The sequence below is a fragment of the Heloderma suspectum genome, chromosome 1, assembly GCF_057233095.1.
Source record: "Heloderma suspectum isolate Gila_16-S chromosome 1, 16-S_ref, whole genome shotgun sequence".
NCBI lineage: Eukaryota > Metazoa > Chordata > Lepidosauria > Squamata > Helodermatidae > Heloderma > Heloderma suspectum.
The window spans coordinates 26,187,549-26,201,053 of NC_139458.1; the positions used below are offsets into that span (position 1 = coordinate 26,187,549).

The 13,505-nt window shown below is 48.2% G+C and overlaps 1 protein-coding gene across 2 annotated transcripts in view; it reads right to left on the reverse strand.

Annotated features, from left to right (window-relative positions):
* Positions 1-12,850, reverse strand: part of EVL (Enah/Vasp-like) — a 241,172-nt gene extending 228,322 nt beyond the window's left edge. The window contains exon 1 of one of the 2 annotated variants that reach the window (XM_084838859.1): positions 12,211-12,850. In XM_084838859.1, coding sequence (XP_084694985.1) covers positions 12,211-12,215 — 5 coding nt within the window. In that variant the 5' untranslated portion in view covers positions 12,216-12,850. The remainder of the gene's footprint in view (positions 1-12,210) is intronic. The other variant, XM_084838889.1, reaches the window with a different exon arrangement.
* Between the last annotated feature and the right edge of the window lie 655 nt (positions 12,851-13,505).

The following is a 13,505-nucleotide window of genomic DNA, read 5'->3' on the forward strand; positions in this document are numbered from 1 at the left end:
TATTATTGACTTGGGTGCTTTACCACACACATATTATACCTGTGCTACGCTGATCTACACTGGCTGCCAGCCTGCTACCGCGCTAGGTTTAAGGTGCCGGTATTAGTATACAAACCTCAATACAACTCAGGACCAAGGTCTGTCTCTCCCTATACCAACTTGCCAGGCCACTACGATCTTCAGGGGAGACCCTGTTGTCTGTGCCGTGGCCTATAGATTTCCGTTTGGCGATGACAAGGAGATGGCCCTTGTCTGCAGTGGCACCTGCCTTGTGGAATTATATCCCATCTACGATATGTCAGGCCTCAATGCTGGCATGTTTTAGGTGTAAACATATGTGTTTGCTTCAGCTTTCCCCCATCCATGTGCTATCTTTAAACCAACCTCATGATACTATCGTGTGTTGCCTTTTTTGGTTATTTGTTTTTATTCTTCGGAAAACTGCTTCAGGGTTCAGAGAAGCAGTATATAACTATTGTTAATAAATAACTAATACCAGAGTGTCCAAGCTTTGGGGTTCTGGAGAACTCAAAACATTTTGGTTGGACATAAAACCAGTATTGGCCAACTGTAGATTTAGGTGTTTTTTTCTCATGGACCAACACAACTATCTTTGTTTTTATACTCCTGTTCATGATACACTCACAGGGAAACTGGTCAAAATGAGAACTATCCAGCTTGCTTTCTGCCAGATCATATGTTGAGGACCCACATGGATGTTTAAGAACTGGAGTTAGACCACACCTTAAAATAAAACCTCATTAAATGAGCAGGATACATTAAAAGCAATTACAACCTCATTAACAGTGTGTTTGCTACAATAAACATTATTTGCTCATGCACTGCTTCTTCTGAGTTTAAAATCTTTTTAAAATATATTTTTGCTCCAGCTTTATAGCATCTTGTATATGTTCTTTGGTGTCTGCATCTCCACAACATGTGGTAGGCAGAATCGGGGCCATTGAACTGGTCTAGGGAAGCACTTCTAGAAGACCAGTACTTTAGCTCCAGAACTACCTAAGTAGGACATTCCCTTCACAAATACTGGGCAGGTTCCCACATCACTTTAACCCATAGTGGTTTAATAAGCTACTCACTCACAGTAGCTTATTTTTTTTATTAACTCACTGTGCCCGTCACACAATCAGGCAAATAAGCTACTCAGCCTAATTTTTTTCCCCACTGCCCCTCCTCCCTCTATAGTCCTCCCACCTGGGCAGGCAGGTATCCCAGCTTCCTTTGCAGTGGAAATCATATCCCACCATCCCATACACCACCACTGCACTTCCCAAGCGGGATTTCAGGCCTTTCCCTTATCTCCAGCCGTGTGCACCAAAAAGTGGATGGAGGCTCTAAACTCTTGAAAGTTTGCAGGAGGGGGACAACATTTCATACACAGGTTCCCCTCATGGGGAGGCACCCGATGCATAACTAAAACCTGCACATGACTACAAACACATGCGAGAGAAAACACCTTTGCACCAAAAAGGGGGTGACAGCACTAAACCCTTGAAAGTTTGCAGGAAGGGGACAACATTTCATATACAGGCCCCTCTCATGGGGAGGCACCTGATGCACAACTAAAACCCCACACAGATATGCCTCTCCATGGGAAATGTGGGGATACTACTGTATGTGAAAGTCTTGGGGAGGCGTGCAGGCAAAGGAGACTCTGAAACATTGCAGAGAACATCTCTGAAGGAGAGGGGGAGGGCGTAGTTGGAAGGCAGCGCAATGAGTCGCTAGGCAGATCTCAGAAACAGAGATTGCCTGAAGGTAGCAGAGTGGCAGAAGCACTTTTGAGCCCTCTTGCCAGGCAACTCTGTAGGCGATGTGCTTAAACCATGATGGAGTGCCAGACAACATGATAAGCCACGCGGGTTAAAATAAACCTCACTGCAGACTGTGGTTTTCCAGGGTGGCTTATTTTGGGTAAATAAACCACCATGATTGAGAAACACAATGCACAGGCAACATGCTAAGCCATCATGGTTAACTCAAAAAAAGAAACCATCGTAGTTTAACATCGTAGCCTTGGTATACAAGTATTCACTGTTTAGGAACAACAAAGGATAAAGAAAGAGCAATGGGTTTGATGCTAGACACAACAGGTTCTGTTGACAACAATGGACCCTGGGATTCAGGGCAAGCAGCAGCAATTTCTTGGGACTTCATTCATTTCATTTATATCCTGCCTTTTTCCTCCTTAAGGAACCCAGGGCGGCGTACATAATCCTCCTCCTCTCCATTTTGTCCTCACAACAACAACCCTGTGAGGTGGGTTGGGCTGAGAGTCTGTGACTGGCCCAAAGTCACCCAGTGAGCATCCATGGCCGAGTGGGGACTAGAACCCGGCTCTCCCGACTCCCAGTCCAACACTCTAGCCACTACACCACACTGGCTCTTAATGACGGCGAGAGTGCTGCTTCTGAAATCATTTAGACCCTGGGACAGTGATCATACCAATGCAGGAGTGGCAATGCACGCCAGATGGCAGCACCAGTGTGAATGCTCAGTTAGGTGCTGCTTAAAATTTTAATCAACAGACCTTTCCATTCAGCATATTTCCAAATATAGGGCTGGCCCTTTAGCCATGCATGAAAAGCAGGACCAGTAAAAACCCAGGAGAAATAAGATGAGCATAACAAATCAAGGCTAAGTGTATGATATTTAGACATAATGTCAACACATTCATCCCATATACACTGCAGTTTGCCGCAGCTCCAACTGGCTGAATTCACATGCTTGCACTATCTTTGTTATCTGACCATGTGGTCAGAACCTGTTGCCAAATTATAAGCGAATCCCACGTCAAGCTTCTTCCCAGACTTTGGTGGCACCTCTACCACCACCATAAGCATTGTGTTTGTTGCTCTTGTTGATTATCTTTCTCCTTCATTGGGCTCATGACATTATGTGTTTATTTAATGGAACATTTTCCTGTGCATTGTCCTTTTTCATATTTTTAATTTTCACAAGAAGGCAACAGCTACACAAAAAAAAAGCTCCTAGGGAAATCTCATTGCAAAAACTTAACTTGTGTAAAAGCACAGCAGATCTCACAAACAAGGTAGGGAGAAAAACAGGCTTGCCTGGTATACTATCACTTCTTAATATCAAGGACAATGAACTTGGGCAGCAGAGGACAAATAAGCAGCAGCTACAATATTTGTTTAGGAGGCAGCCATCTCCATGTCTTTTTGTAGTTTCTTAGGCTTTTAACTGGAACGCTCGTCCTCTGCAACTTTTACCAGGTACAGAGAATTCTTAGTGCCACTTACACTGGCTCAGTTTAAACATCACGCCAAACCATGGTTTGTTGTGCTACCCATAGTTTAGAGCTGAAACAGTGGTTTGTCTGCTTTCATTTTCCACCATCTCTACACTCAGTTTCAGAAGTTCACTCCCATTCTCCAAAGTGCAGCAGCCTCTGGAAGCCGAGCAATGGCTGCAGCTATAGTTTGTCAAATCAGACATCACACCAAGCCGGTTAGCAAAAGCCCACTTCAAACCACTGACAGCTGGTCACAAATCATGGTTTGTCTATTTCAAACATCACATGAATCCATTATCCGTTAATCGTGGTTTGGCATGATGTCTGAACTGTGCCAAAGATTTCCAGATGTTTTTAACTTGGGCACCTGCCCTCGGATCAGCTTTGGCTCAGCTTTAACCGGACCCAAGTAAGCAATCTAAGTAACTTTGTGAATTGAAGGGTGGAAAATATAATTCCAGTATAACCTCTACCAAACAGATCTCAATTATGCAGTACTTCCCATTACCTGAATTCATGTCTTCACTATGCAGTGTACATCTCTGTTCTACCTCCTATGCAAGCATGCCACCAGTTCTACTTGTCTGTATCCACTACCATCTCTCCAAATTGGAGACTAAGGCTAAAATCGTATACTCACATACCTGAGAGTAAGTCCCATTTAACTCAGCGTACTTACTTCTAAGTAGTTATATACAGGACTGCACCGGAAGGGCATTTTCACACTTGAGGCTTAAGTGGCCTCAATTGTGCTGTTCATGTCATCATCATTATGCTAAAACATGATTATGCTGAGGCATTTGTAACGCGAATGAACACTCTGTACATCTACATTCACATTACAAACCCGATTGGAGCAAGAGCTGCTGACTTCTAAATAAAGAGGAGATGACGAAGTTATATTTCTCCTTCCCAGAACCCTCTGCAGTGGCAGGAATAGTCATAAGAAAATATCCCAAACTGCTCTTTCTTTGAAGCGTGCCCTGTGTAAGTCATGACAATCTTCTGGTTTCTTCCAAAACTATGGCCCTAGGTGAGGTCTGCTAGATGGGAAAAAAGTATGTGAGAGGACTGAAGGAACTTGAGAGTTTGGGCATCTCTACACCAGCCTAAAATCCTGCATTTAAAATGGGGCTTTCTGCTTCCGTTTTAAATGCAGGATCACAACTGACTCCCTTTACAAGTGCTTCCTTTCCCCCCCTCCCCTTTCTCCCACCTTCTTCCTGTATCTGAGTCTTCCATTATTTTTCATTGATCTTGCTCCTCTTCTTGCCGCCTTATCTCTTTTCACGGAGGAAACTGAAGCGGAACACAACAGGGTAATTTGATAGCTCATTATCTGTGATCTATTTAAAAACAGAACAAAAGGCATGTGGTGCAGGAGACACCCTGGAGGGTCTCGCTGTCATGTAAAGAGCCCGCAAACTTCTGTGAAGGAGCAATCACAATTGCAGGATAAAACCTCTGTGTGAAGGAGCCCCTAGTATAGTGACTGAGCTATGACTCAGAATCCTTGGTTCAAAGCTCGCCCTATTATGAACTCAGTAGGTGACTGAAGCAATCCATTATCTCTCAGCTCAACTTTCCAAACTGCAGTAGGAGACAATTATGCTAATAATAACAACAACAACAACAACAACGGTCTACCTTTCAGGCATATCATAAGGATTACTGAGGTAACGTATGTGAAAAACACAAACATTCCAAATCACTGTGTAATTCTTAACTTTATTTTAATTATGTATGTAAGTATTAATAATAATAATAATAATAATAATAAAGAATACCATTATTATCATCGTCACCCTTTCATAGCACTTCAGGCAGTATATCGGTATGGAGAGCAGTAGTACTAAAGAACAGGACTGCAATATTTTGTTGATTAATCTTGTTTGGATGAACTGATCAAATATGTGCTTTCAGTTGATCAGAATTTTAAAAATGCAAATCTGTACTAACAAAAAAAAGCTAGTGGTGGGCAACATATTAGTAGAGGCATTCCTCCTGCCCTGTCACACTGGATAGAATGCCTCTTCTAAGGCATTCCTCCTCCACTCCGCTTAGGAGAGGCATTCCTCTTCCAGTGCCAGACTGGAGGGAATGCCTCTTCTAAGGCATTCCTCCTCCATTCCACTTAGAAGAGGTATTCTTCCTCCAGTATCAGACTGAAGGGAATGCCTCTTCTAAGATACATGCCTGTGTCACAGCAGGCACCATCCTCTTCCTCCAGAACTATTGTTTCATTAACATGTAGATGTATGAGTTGCAGATTGATCAATCGATTAAATCTGCGTACGGTATTTCTCTAATCAGGTGACAGCCCTACTCAAGAATAGAAGGCAGGGGCCTGAATTAATCCTAGCAACAGTCCACAAGTTCAGTTGTCATAGTGATTGGCCTAGCTCACCCCAGCAATTATCCCTTCTCTCATCTCTGACTTCATGCTGCAGTTCCAGGACATTTGGAATCTCCGAGATGAAATATGAAGTCAAAGAAAAGACGTCACCACCTCTCTGCTGAGCATGGAAATCAGATCTCCATAGTCAAGAGACTTCCACATGCCTCCAAAGGATGACACAAAGTAAGTGATGAGACCCCCATCTCTTGCCTCGCAGAAGAGGGAAGGCTGATCTCCATCTTCACACTGTGCATCGCTCTGAACACAGTACAGACTTAACAGTGAGACCTTGCCTTCTCCTCTGTGTATGCCAGTGGACTTAGGGGAGAAGAATTGGTGGCAACCACAGATAACAGCTGGCAACCAAAGCCTGCCAAGATTTGTGAACCCTCTGCCAACATAATTCATTGCAGGGTGGAGCACAGCCGGCTTCATCTTCTATAAAAAGAAGGAGGGAGGGACTCACATTCACACTAAACCTCAAGAGTTCAGCTGTTTTGTGGAAAAACAAAAGAAAAATAAAGTTGGGCATCCACTGCACGCTAGGTGGACCAGGAATTATCTCCTGTGGATGCTTCCGAGAGTACCAAATATTTTCCTTTCTCTCTGAAACAGCTTATTTATTAAACTCTGTTACATAGTGTTCTACTGACCATAATCCTAAAAGCCATGGGTAAAATGAGGGCTTTGAGAAGCACTCCAATTAGTACATGCACAGTCAGTATTAACAGGAGACAAGATGCACAAGTAAATGGAGCATGCTCTATGCTGGTGCACTATTTCCAAATGATATTTATGGCCTTTATAACCCCTAACATAATCTGACATACCAGTTTAATTAACGACAGCCAATCATTCCAAAAAGCCACCACCCACTAGCATTCTATCCATCCATCCATCCATCCTGGTGAAGGACTGGGAGACATGGTGATGCAGTGTCCTTTTTGCTGGATGTCCAATTGCTCCCTAATAAATAACCTGCCCTAAACAAGGAGGAGCAAAATACTCTGACATTTCAGAATTCTATGGCCACGGCATCCCCCAATGACTGTTAAGTGAGAGTGATTCTGTTATGGCAGTCATGAGAATCAGAACAAGGCAGGTTTCCCCAACCAGGTGCCCTCCAGATGTGTTGGACTACAACTCCCAGCATCCCCAAGGCTGGGATAAGCGGTATCTCAGCAGGCAGAGCTCAAGCAATGACAGGCTCTTCTCTTCTAACGTTATTCTGATCTTGTCCCAAGTGGCTGTTGTATAAATAATGAAATGCCGCACACAAGGGCAAATACGCCAGCTGCACACTCTGCATCACTAAACCCAAGCCTCAGCCAGAACACTGTCCCTGAATCCTTTCCAAAGTCACCTGCTTTCATAAATCACAGGCAATAAATAAATAAATACCAGCAGCATGTCCCCACCATACAAGCTGCAATATCTCCAACTCCATCAAGGCAGCCACACTACAAAGGGAGAAAGATTCGGTGAATAATGTGACCTGCCCCTTATCCCCAGAACAAGCACAAAAAAAGCGGCGGGGGGGGGGGGAGATCAGGGAACTCCTGTGCCTCTGCATCTCCATTATCTGGGAAAACACATGTACATAGACTTGGGTGTACAAGTGGCACAGCACCTAAGGGGAGTGTGAGAAGGGTGTTGCCAGGTAGGTGTTGCCGGGCATACATGCATACCTGGCAACACCTACATTTAGACACAGAAAGCAGAACTCCAATGCTGGGTCCATGGAGGGTAAGGCTATCAATGGCTACTGCTCATGATAGCTAAATATTACCTCCAGTATCAGAAGGAACATGAGCAGGAAGATGCTATTGGGCTCGTGTCCTGCTTCTGGTTGGCCACTGTGGGAACAGAATGCTGGACTAGATAGGCGCTGAGCCAGCATGGCTCCACTTATGCTCTTTTCTTCCAGGCTTTGGGGGGCTTATTTATTTTATTATTTTTATTATTAAATTTATTAATTGCCCATCTGGCTGGTCACCCAGCCACCCTGGGCGATGCACAGCATACAACAAAACAGTCCAAAACAATAAAATTCTACAGTAAAAACATTTTCTAAAATACCCTAACCCACCCCAAATGCCTGCCTGAACAACCACTTTTTTAATGCACGACGGAAGCTCATTAAAGAGGGGGCATAGCGGAGTTCCCTAGGGAGGGAGTTCCACACAGTGGGGGCCACCACAGAAAAGGCCCTCTCCCTCGTCCCCACCAGTCTAGCTGTCCTGGCTGATGGGACAGAGAGAAGGCCATCCGAGGCTGATCTTGTTCAGCGGCCTATCTGATGCTGCTGGAGGCGTTCCTTAAGATAGGCTGGGCTGGAACCATATAGGGTTTTAAGGGTCAAAACCAACACCTTGAATTTGGCCCAGAAAACAACTGGCAACCAGTGCAACTCCTTCAGCACTGGAGTGATGTGATCTCGCTGGTGGCTGCCTTTAATCAGGCAAGCCGCCGCGTTCTGTACCAGCTGCAGCTTCCGAACCGTCTTCAAGGGTAACCCCACATAGAGCGCATTACAGTAGTCTAAACGAGAGGAGACCAGGGCATGTACTACCGATGGGAGCAGATGGTCGGGAAGGGCGCAGCCACCATATCAGATGGAATTGATACAGTACTGCCAGCTCACAGCTGACACCTGAGCCTCCATGGACAGCTGGGAGTCCAAAATGACCCCCACGCTGTGGACCTGGTCTCTCAAGGGTAGCCGTACCCCATTCAACACCAGGTCAACATCCCCCAACCTCCTCTTGTCTCCCACCAAAAGTACCTCGGTCATGTCAAGGTTCAGCTTCAGCTTATTCCTACCCATCCAGCCACTCACCATCTCCAGATGTTTGGACAGGGATTCTACGGCCAACCTTGGTGAAGATTTGAAAGAGAGATAGAGCTGCGTGTCATCTGCATATTGATGACACCACACCTCAAACCTCCTGATGATAGCCCCCAGTGGCTTCACATAGATGTTAAATAGCATCGGGGAGAGGACAGAACCCTGTGGTACCCCACAAGTGAGTGGCCACGGGTCCGACACCTCCTCTCCCAGTGCTACCCTCTGGTACCTGCTGGAGAGGAAGGACCGGAACCACCACAATACAGTGTCTCCAATGCCCAACCCCTCCAGGCGGTCCAGGAGGATACCGTGGTCAATGGTATCAAAAGCCGCTGAGAGTTCGAGGAGAACAAGGAAGGAGCATTTGCCCCTATCCAGAGACCTTCTCATATCATCCACCAAGGCGACCAAGGCCGTTTCTGTCCCATGCCCAGGCCTGAAGCCCAACTGAAATGGATCTAGATAATCGGCTTCTTCCAAGTGTGCCTTCAACTGCATCGCCACCACCCGCTCAATCACCTTGAACTTGGGGATCCAAGGAGGGCTTCTTTAAGAGTGGTCTTATTACTGCCTCCTTGAGGGCTGCTGGCATCACTCCCTCCTCAAGGGAGGAGTTCACCACCGCCCTGATCCCCTCACCCAATCTCTCTCTGCAGCCCCTAATGAGCCAAGATGGGCAAGGATCAAGTAAGCAGGTGGTCGGCCTTACAGATGAAAGCACCTTGTCCACTTCATCAGGAGGAAGAAGCTAGAACCGATCCCACAAAACCAGTTTGCCACAGGCCACCTCTTGCTCACTAACTGTATCCACAGCGTGCAAAGTAACACACCTAATCTGATCAATTTTATCTGCAAAGTGCCTTGCCAAGGCCTCACAGGAGGCCTTAGAGTGCTGATTGATTGATTGATTGATTGCATTTATATCCCGCCTTTTTTCCTCTTGCAAGGAACCCAAGGCGGTTGACATTATCCTCCTCCTCTCCATTTTGTCCTCACAACAACAACCCTGTGAGGTGGGTTGGGCTGAGAGTTTGTGACTGGCCCAAAGTCACCCAGTGAGCTTCCATGGCCGAGTGGGGACTACAACCCGGATCTCCCAGCTCCCAGTCCAACACTCTTGCCACTACACCACACTGGCTCTCCAAGGTATTGAGTGGCAAGGGGCAAGGTATTTTATTTATTTATTTAAAATATTTCTTGGCTGCCTTTCAGGGCAGAAGCCTTCCCAAGATGCCTTCAGTGAGCTCACCTCCTCCTCATTGTCACCACTAGCCTTTCACTTGCCCTCTTCCTCTGGGCTCAGTAGCATGGATAGTGGAGGATACTGCTCTTTCTCCTTGGTCTCGTCACTGCTTACATTCTTGGGGAGGGCAGGTGAACAGACAGTGGCAGCAAGGAGAAGATGCTTGGGGGGCTGGGTCAGCAGTGGTCCCCATGCTGGACAGTGGGCCTTGGAAGGTGCCCAACAATAACAACCCATCGACAATGGCCCTCCAGAACATAGAAGTGGGAGATGGCGGAAATGATGGGGTGGGGATGGTGGGGTGGGGATGGTGGTCAACTATGCAATGCTTCAACTGACATATTTTATATGAGGGGGTGGGCTGAGAATACAGAGGTCCTTTCCCCTGCCAAAAACAACACATGCAAACAAATCGATACACATGAACACAGGAAAATACAGAGCACAACATTATGCACAGAAACAGAAATAAAAGAAGGAACCTTTGAACATGCACACACAGTTTATGCATGGCAGCAGCGATGGAGGAAATGCACCCACCCACATTCATAGCAACAGAGAGGAGTCGAGTGTTTCCTCTCTCTCTGTTGCCATGCACATACTCTGTATGTGTTTCTCCACATGATGCAGTCCACATGCACATCCCCCTCCTGCACATGAATTAGTTCACTGATAAAGCAGACCTATGCACACCACTTCAATGTTTTGAGCAACACTCAACACGTAACCGCTCAGTTGGAAAACCTCTGTATTCAAAAACACAGCAAATATATGGGAAGAATGATGGTGGGGAAAAAAATATGCATGCCCATGTATAACATAGGAACACTAGCAAAGAAAGACCGTTTCACGCATTACTTTTTCCAGCACAGAAATGGAGGTATTTTGTTACATTTGAATGTCTGTACACAAGTCTTTCCCCCTGCAGAGATGTGGACTAGGGTCAGAAATCGCATGTAAAAATACAACCGCTTGCCAGGTTTCAGAAGACATATGCACGCACATGGGTTTAAAGAATGACGGCCAATCGTGTCAAAAACACACTGCCCTCTAACGCTGTATCCACCCATCCTGGCGAGGGACTGGGAGACACAGTAACACTTCAGTGTCCTTTTTCCAATGAAATGAGAAGGAATCCACACCACCACAACAGCAGCGCTTACATCCCTAGGAGAGTCAGCGAGGCTGAAGCCCACCTGGAAGTCTAACACTTTTGTCCTACAAACAATTCCCCTTAACTACCTGGTGCCATGGTGACTGTTTCTTACTACTTACACTTCATGGGGAAGATACGATTCCAATGTGTAAACCAATCTGGTGCCCTCCAGATGTGATGGACTACAACTCCCAAAATCCCCAGCCAGCTGTAGTTGCAGGTCAACACATCTGGAGGGCACGAGGTTGAGGAAGGTTGGTGTACTCACACAGTGAAAGCTATCATTTGAAGGGGTGTGACATGCCACGCACTGCATGAAAGTGCCCTCTGCCTTGAGGACAAGGCACTCGGCATGTGCTCAGAGGCTCCCTCATGGTTATTACATCATCTGCATTTTAAGGTTGCCAAATGGCCAAAATAAAGGGGGCAGAACATCCTGCTGACTCTTATGCTTTGAACAGTAGCAGAAATCAGCAAGTGTGAAGCTTCCCATGGTGCTGAGATCAGCCCAACCACCTACTAACATCTGACACATTCTAGAGGGATAGCTGTCTTTAGCCTGTCACAGCAACAAACCAAAACAAACAAAAAGTTCACCTCATGGCAGCTAACAGATTGATAGAGGCTTCTGTGGACCATGGAAGTCATCTCCCATGAAGCGGCTCTAGTCCACAATAAACCTGCTCCACAAGGGCTCCTTTATGTTATCGTTGCTGGTGGCTGCAGCTCACGCCATTGTCAGAAGGTGGTATTCAGTGTTAGTCCTACGTAGAGTAGACCCACTGAAATGAATGAGTCTTAATTTCGTGGTGACTTAACTCCAGTCTCATTCAATCCAATGGGTCTACTCTACACAGGACTAACGTTGGATGCTACCCAAAGCGCGCAGGGCCAAAGGCAATTTTTGAGGGAGAGAGCTGGCAACTCCACTCCTCCTCTGGGCCCACACGCATCGACAGCGGGTGCCGGGGCGGACACGAAGCCCGGAGCTCCGTTGGGAAAGACGCCTCAGCCTAGGCCCAAAGAGAAGGGAAGGCGGCGATCCCAGCTAGACACGCACAGCCCGCGGTGCGCCAGCCCGTCGCTTCTCCTCCGCCGGGCACGCAGCGCTGCCTGCACCTGCCCGGCGGCCAGGCGGAGCGCGCTCCGCCCGCGCCCGCGCGCGCAGCCCCCTTCCTTCTCCGTCTGCCAGCAGCGGCAGGAGCGGAGGCGCCGCGCCGCGCCGCCCGCTGGACTTGCGCGCACGAGGAGCAGGAGAAAGAAGGTCGGGGCAGCCGCCCGGCTGACTCACCTCATTTTCCCCGCAGTCGAGCTCTGCGCAGCCGCCTCTGGCCCGCCTCCCCCCTCCTGCGCAGCGGGAAGTTTCCCCGGGCCTGAGGTGCGGCGGCGGCGGCGGCGGCGGCTACTGTGGCTGTCAGATGCTCAATGGAGGAGCGCCCCGGCGGAGAAAGTCCGGCGTCGCCGCTGCTGCATCTGCCGCTCAGTCCCGCTGCCTCGCCGGGCTCCGGCTCGCGGGCGACGGCATCCTCTTATCTGCCGGCCAGCTGGGGAGCCGCTCCTCGGCGCCTGGCAGCCGGACCAGGGGCCCGGCCATCGCTCCCGCCGCCTTTCCCGGGATGTGGCGGGGCGAGGGTGGGCGTGGGGCCGACCGGGGGAGAGGCGGCGAGGGGGGGAAGCAGGCAGCGCACAAAGCCCGCGCGGCTCTGCTGCCCGCTGCTGCGGACAGACGCTTCCGCCAGGCTGTCTGCCCGTCTCCCTGCCTGCCTGCCTGCCTCCCTGCCGCCGCCGCCGCCGCTCCCCAGGCTCTCGCAGGCACCGCGGACTTGGCAAGCCCGGCCAGGCACGCGCAGAAGGAGAAGGAGGCACCCGCGCGCGCGCGCGCGCGCGCGCCCATTCGCACACGCACACGCACACGCAGCCCGGACGTTCCCGCAAAACACAAACGCGGCGCGCCGCCGTGCAGCTGAGGCGCGCGCGCAGGCCTCTCTCTGCCTCCTCGTCTCTGCTCGTGTCTAGCGGTTGTAGGGTTTCCAAAACAAAACAAAAGACCTGAAAAGAAAAACCGAGGACCTGAAAGGGTCCACACGTATGAAACCCCCCCCTCCTCAAAAAGAGAGGGAAAATGCATCACCCAAAAAACTGACACCAATTTGCGTAAAATTTGCATGTGCTTATTGATAGGTATAGGTGCAAATGAAAAAAAAATTATTATTATATAGAAATACAGTACATCTCGGCGTAGTGGGGAAGACCAAGTGACCTGTGTGCTTACTCAGTCTGTTGTCCAAGTGCTATTGATGGGAAACTTCAAGGCCCTTTACCTATTCCTCCTGGTGGTTATCTTTAAACCGCATTTGGACTGGACGACCCTTCAAATAGAAGACACGTTCGAATACAGGACTGACCTCTGTAAAGGAGAGGACACGGCCACCCTATCTTCCAGCTTTCTGTTAATACATATGAGGAGTCTTGTGGTGCCTTAAAGACTCGACAGATTTATTGCGGGGGGGGGGGGTCAGCACAAGCATTCATGGCACATATTCTTCAGCACATACTTGTCTCTAAACCTGTGTGTGTGTTTGGGGG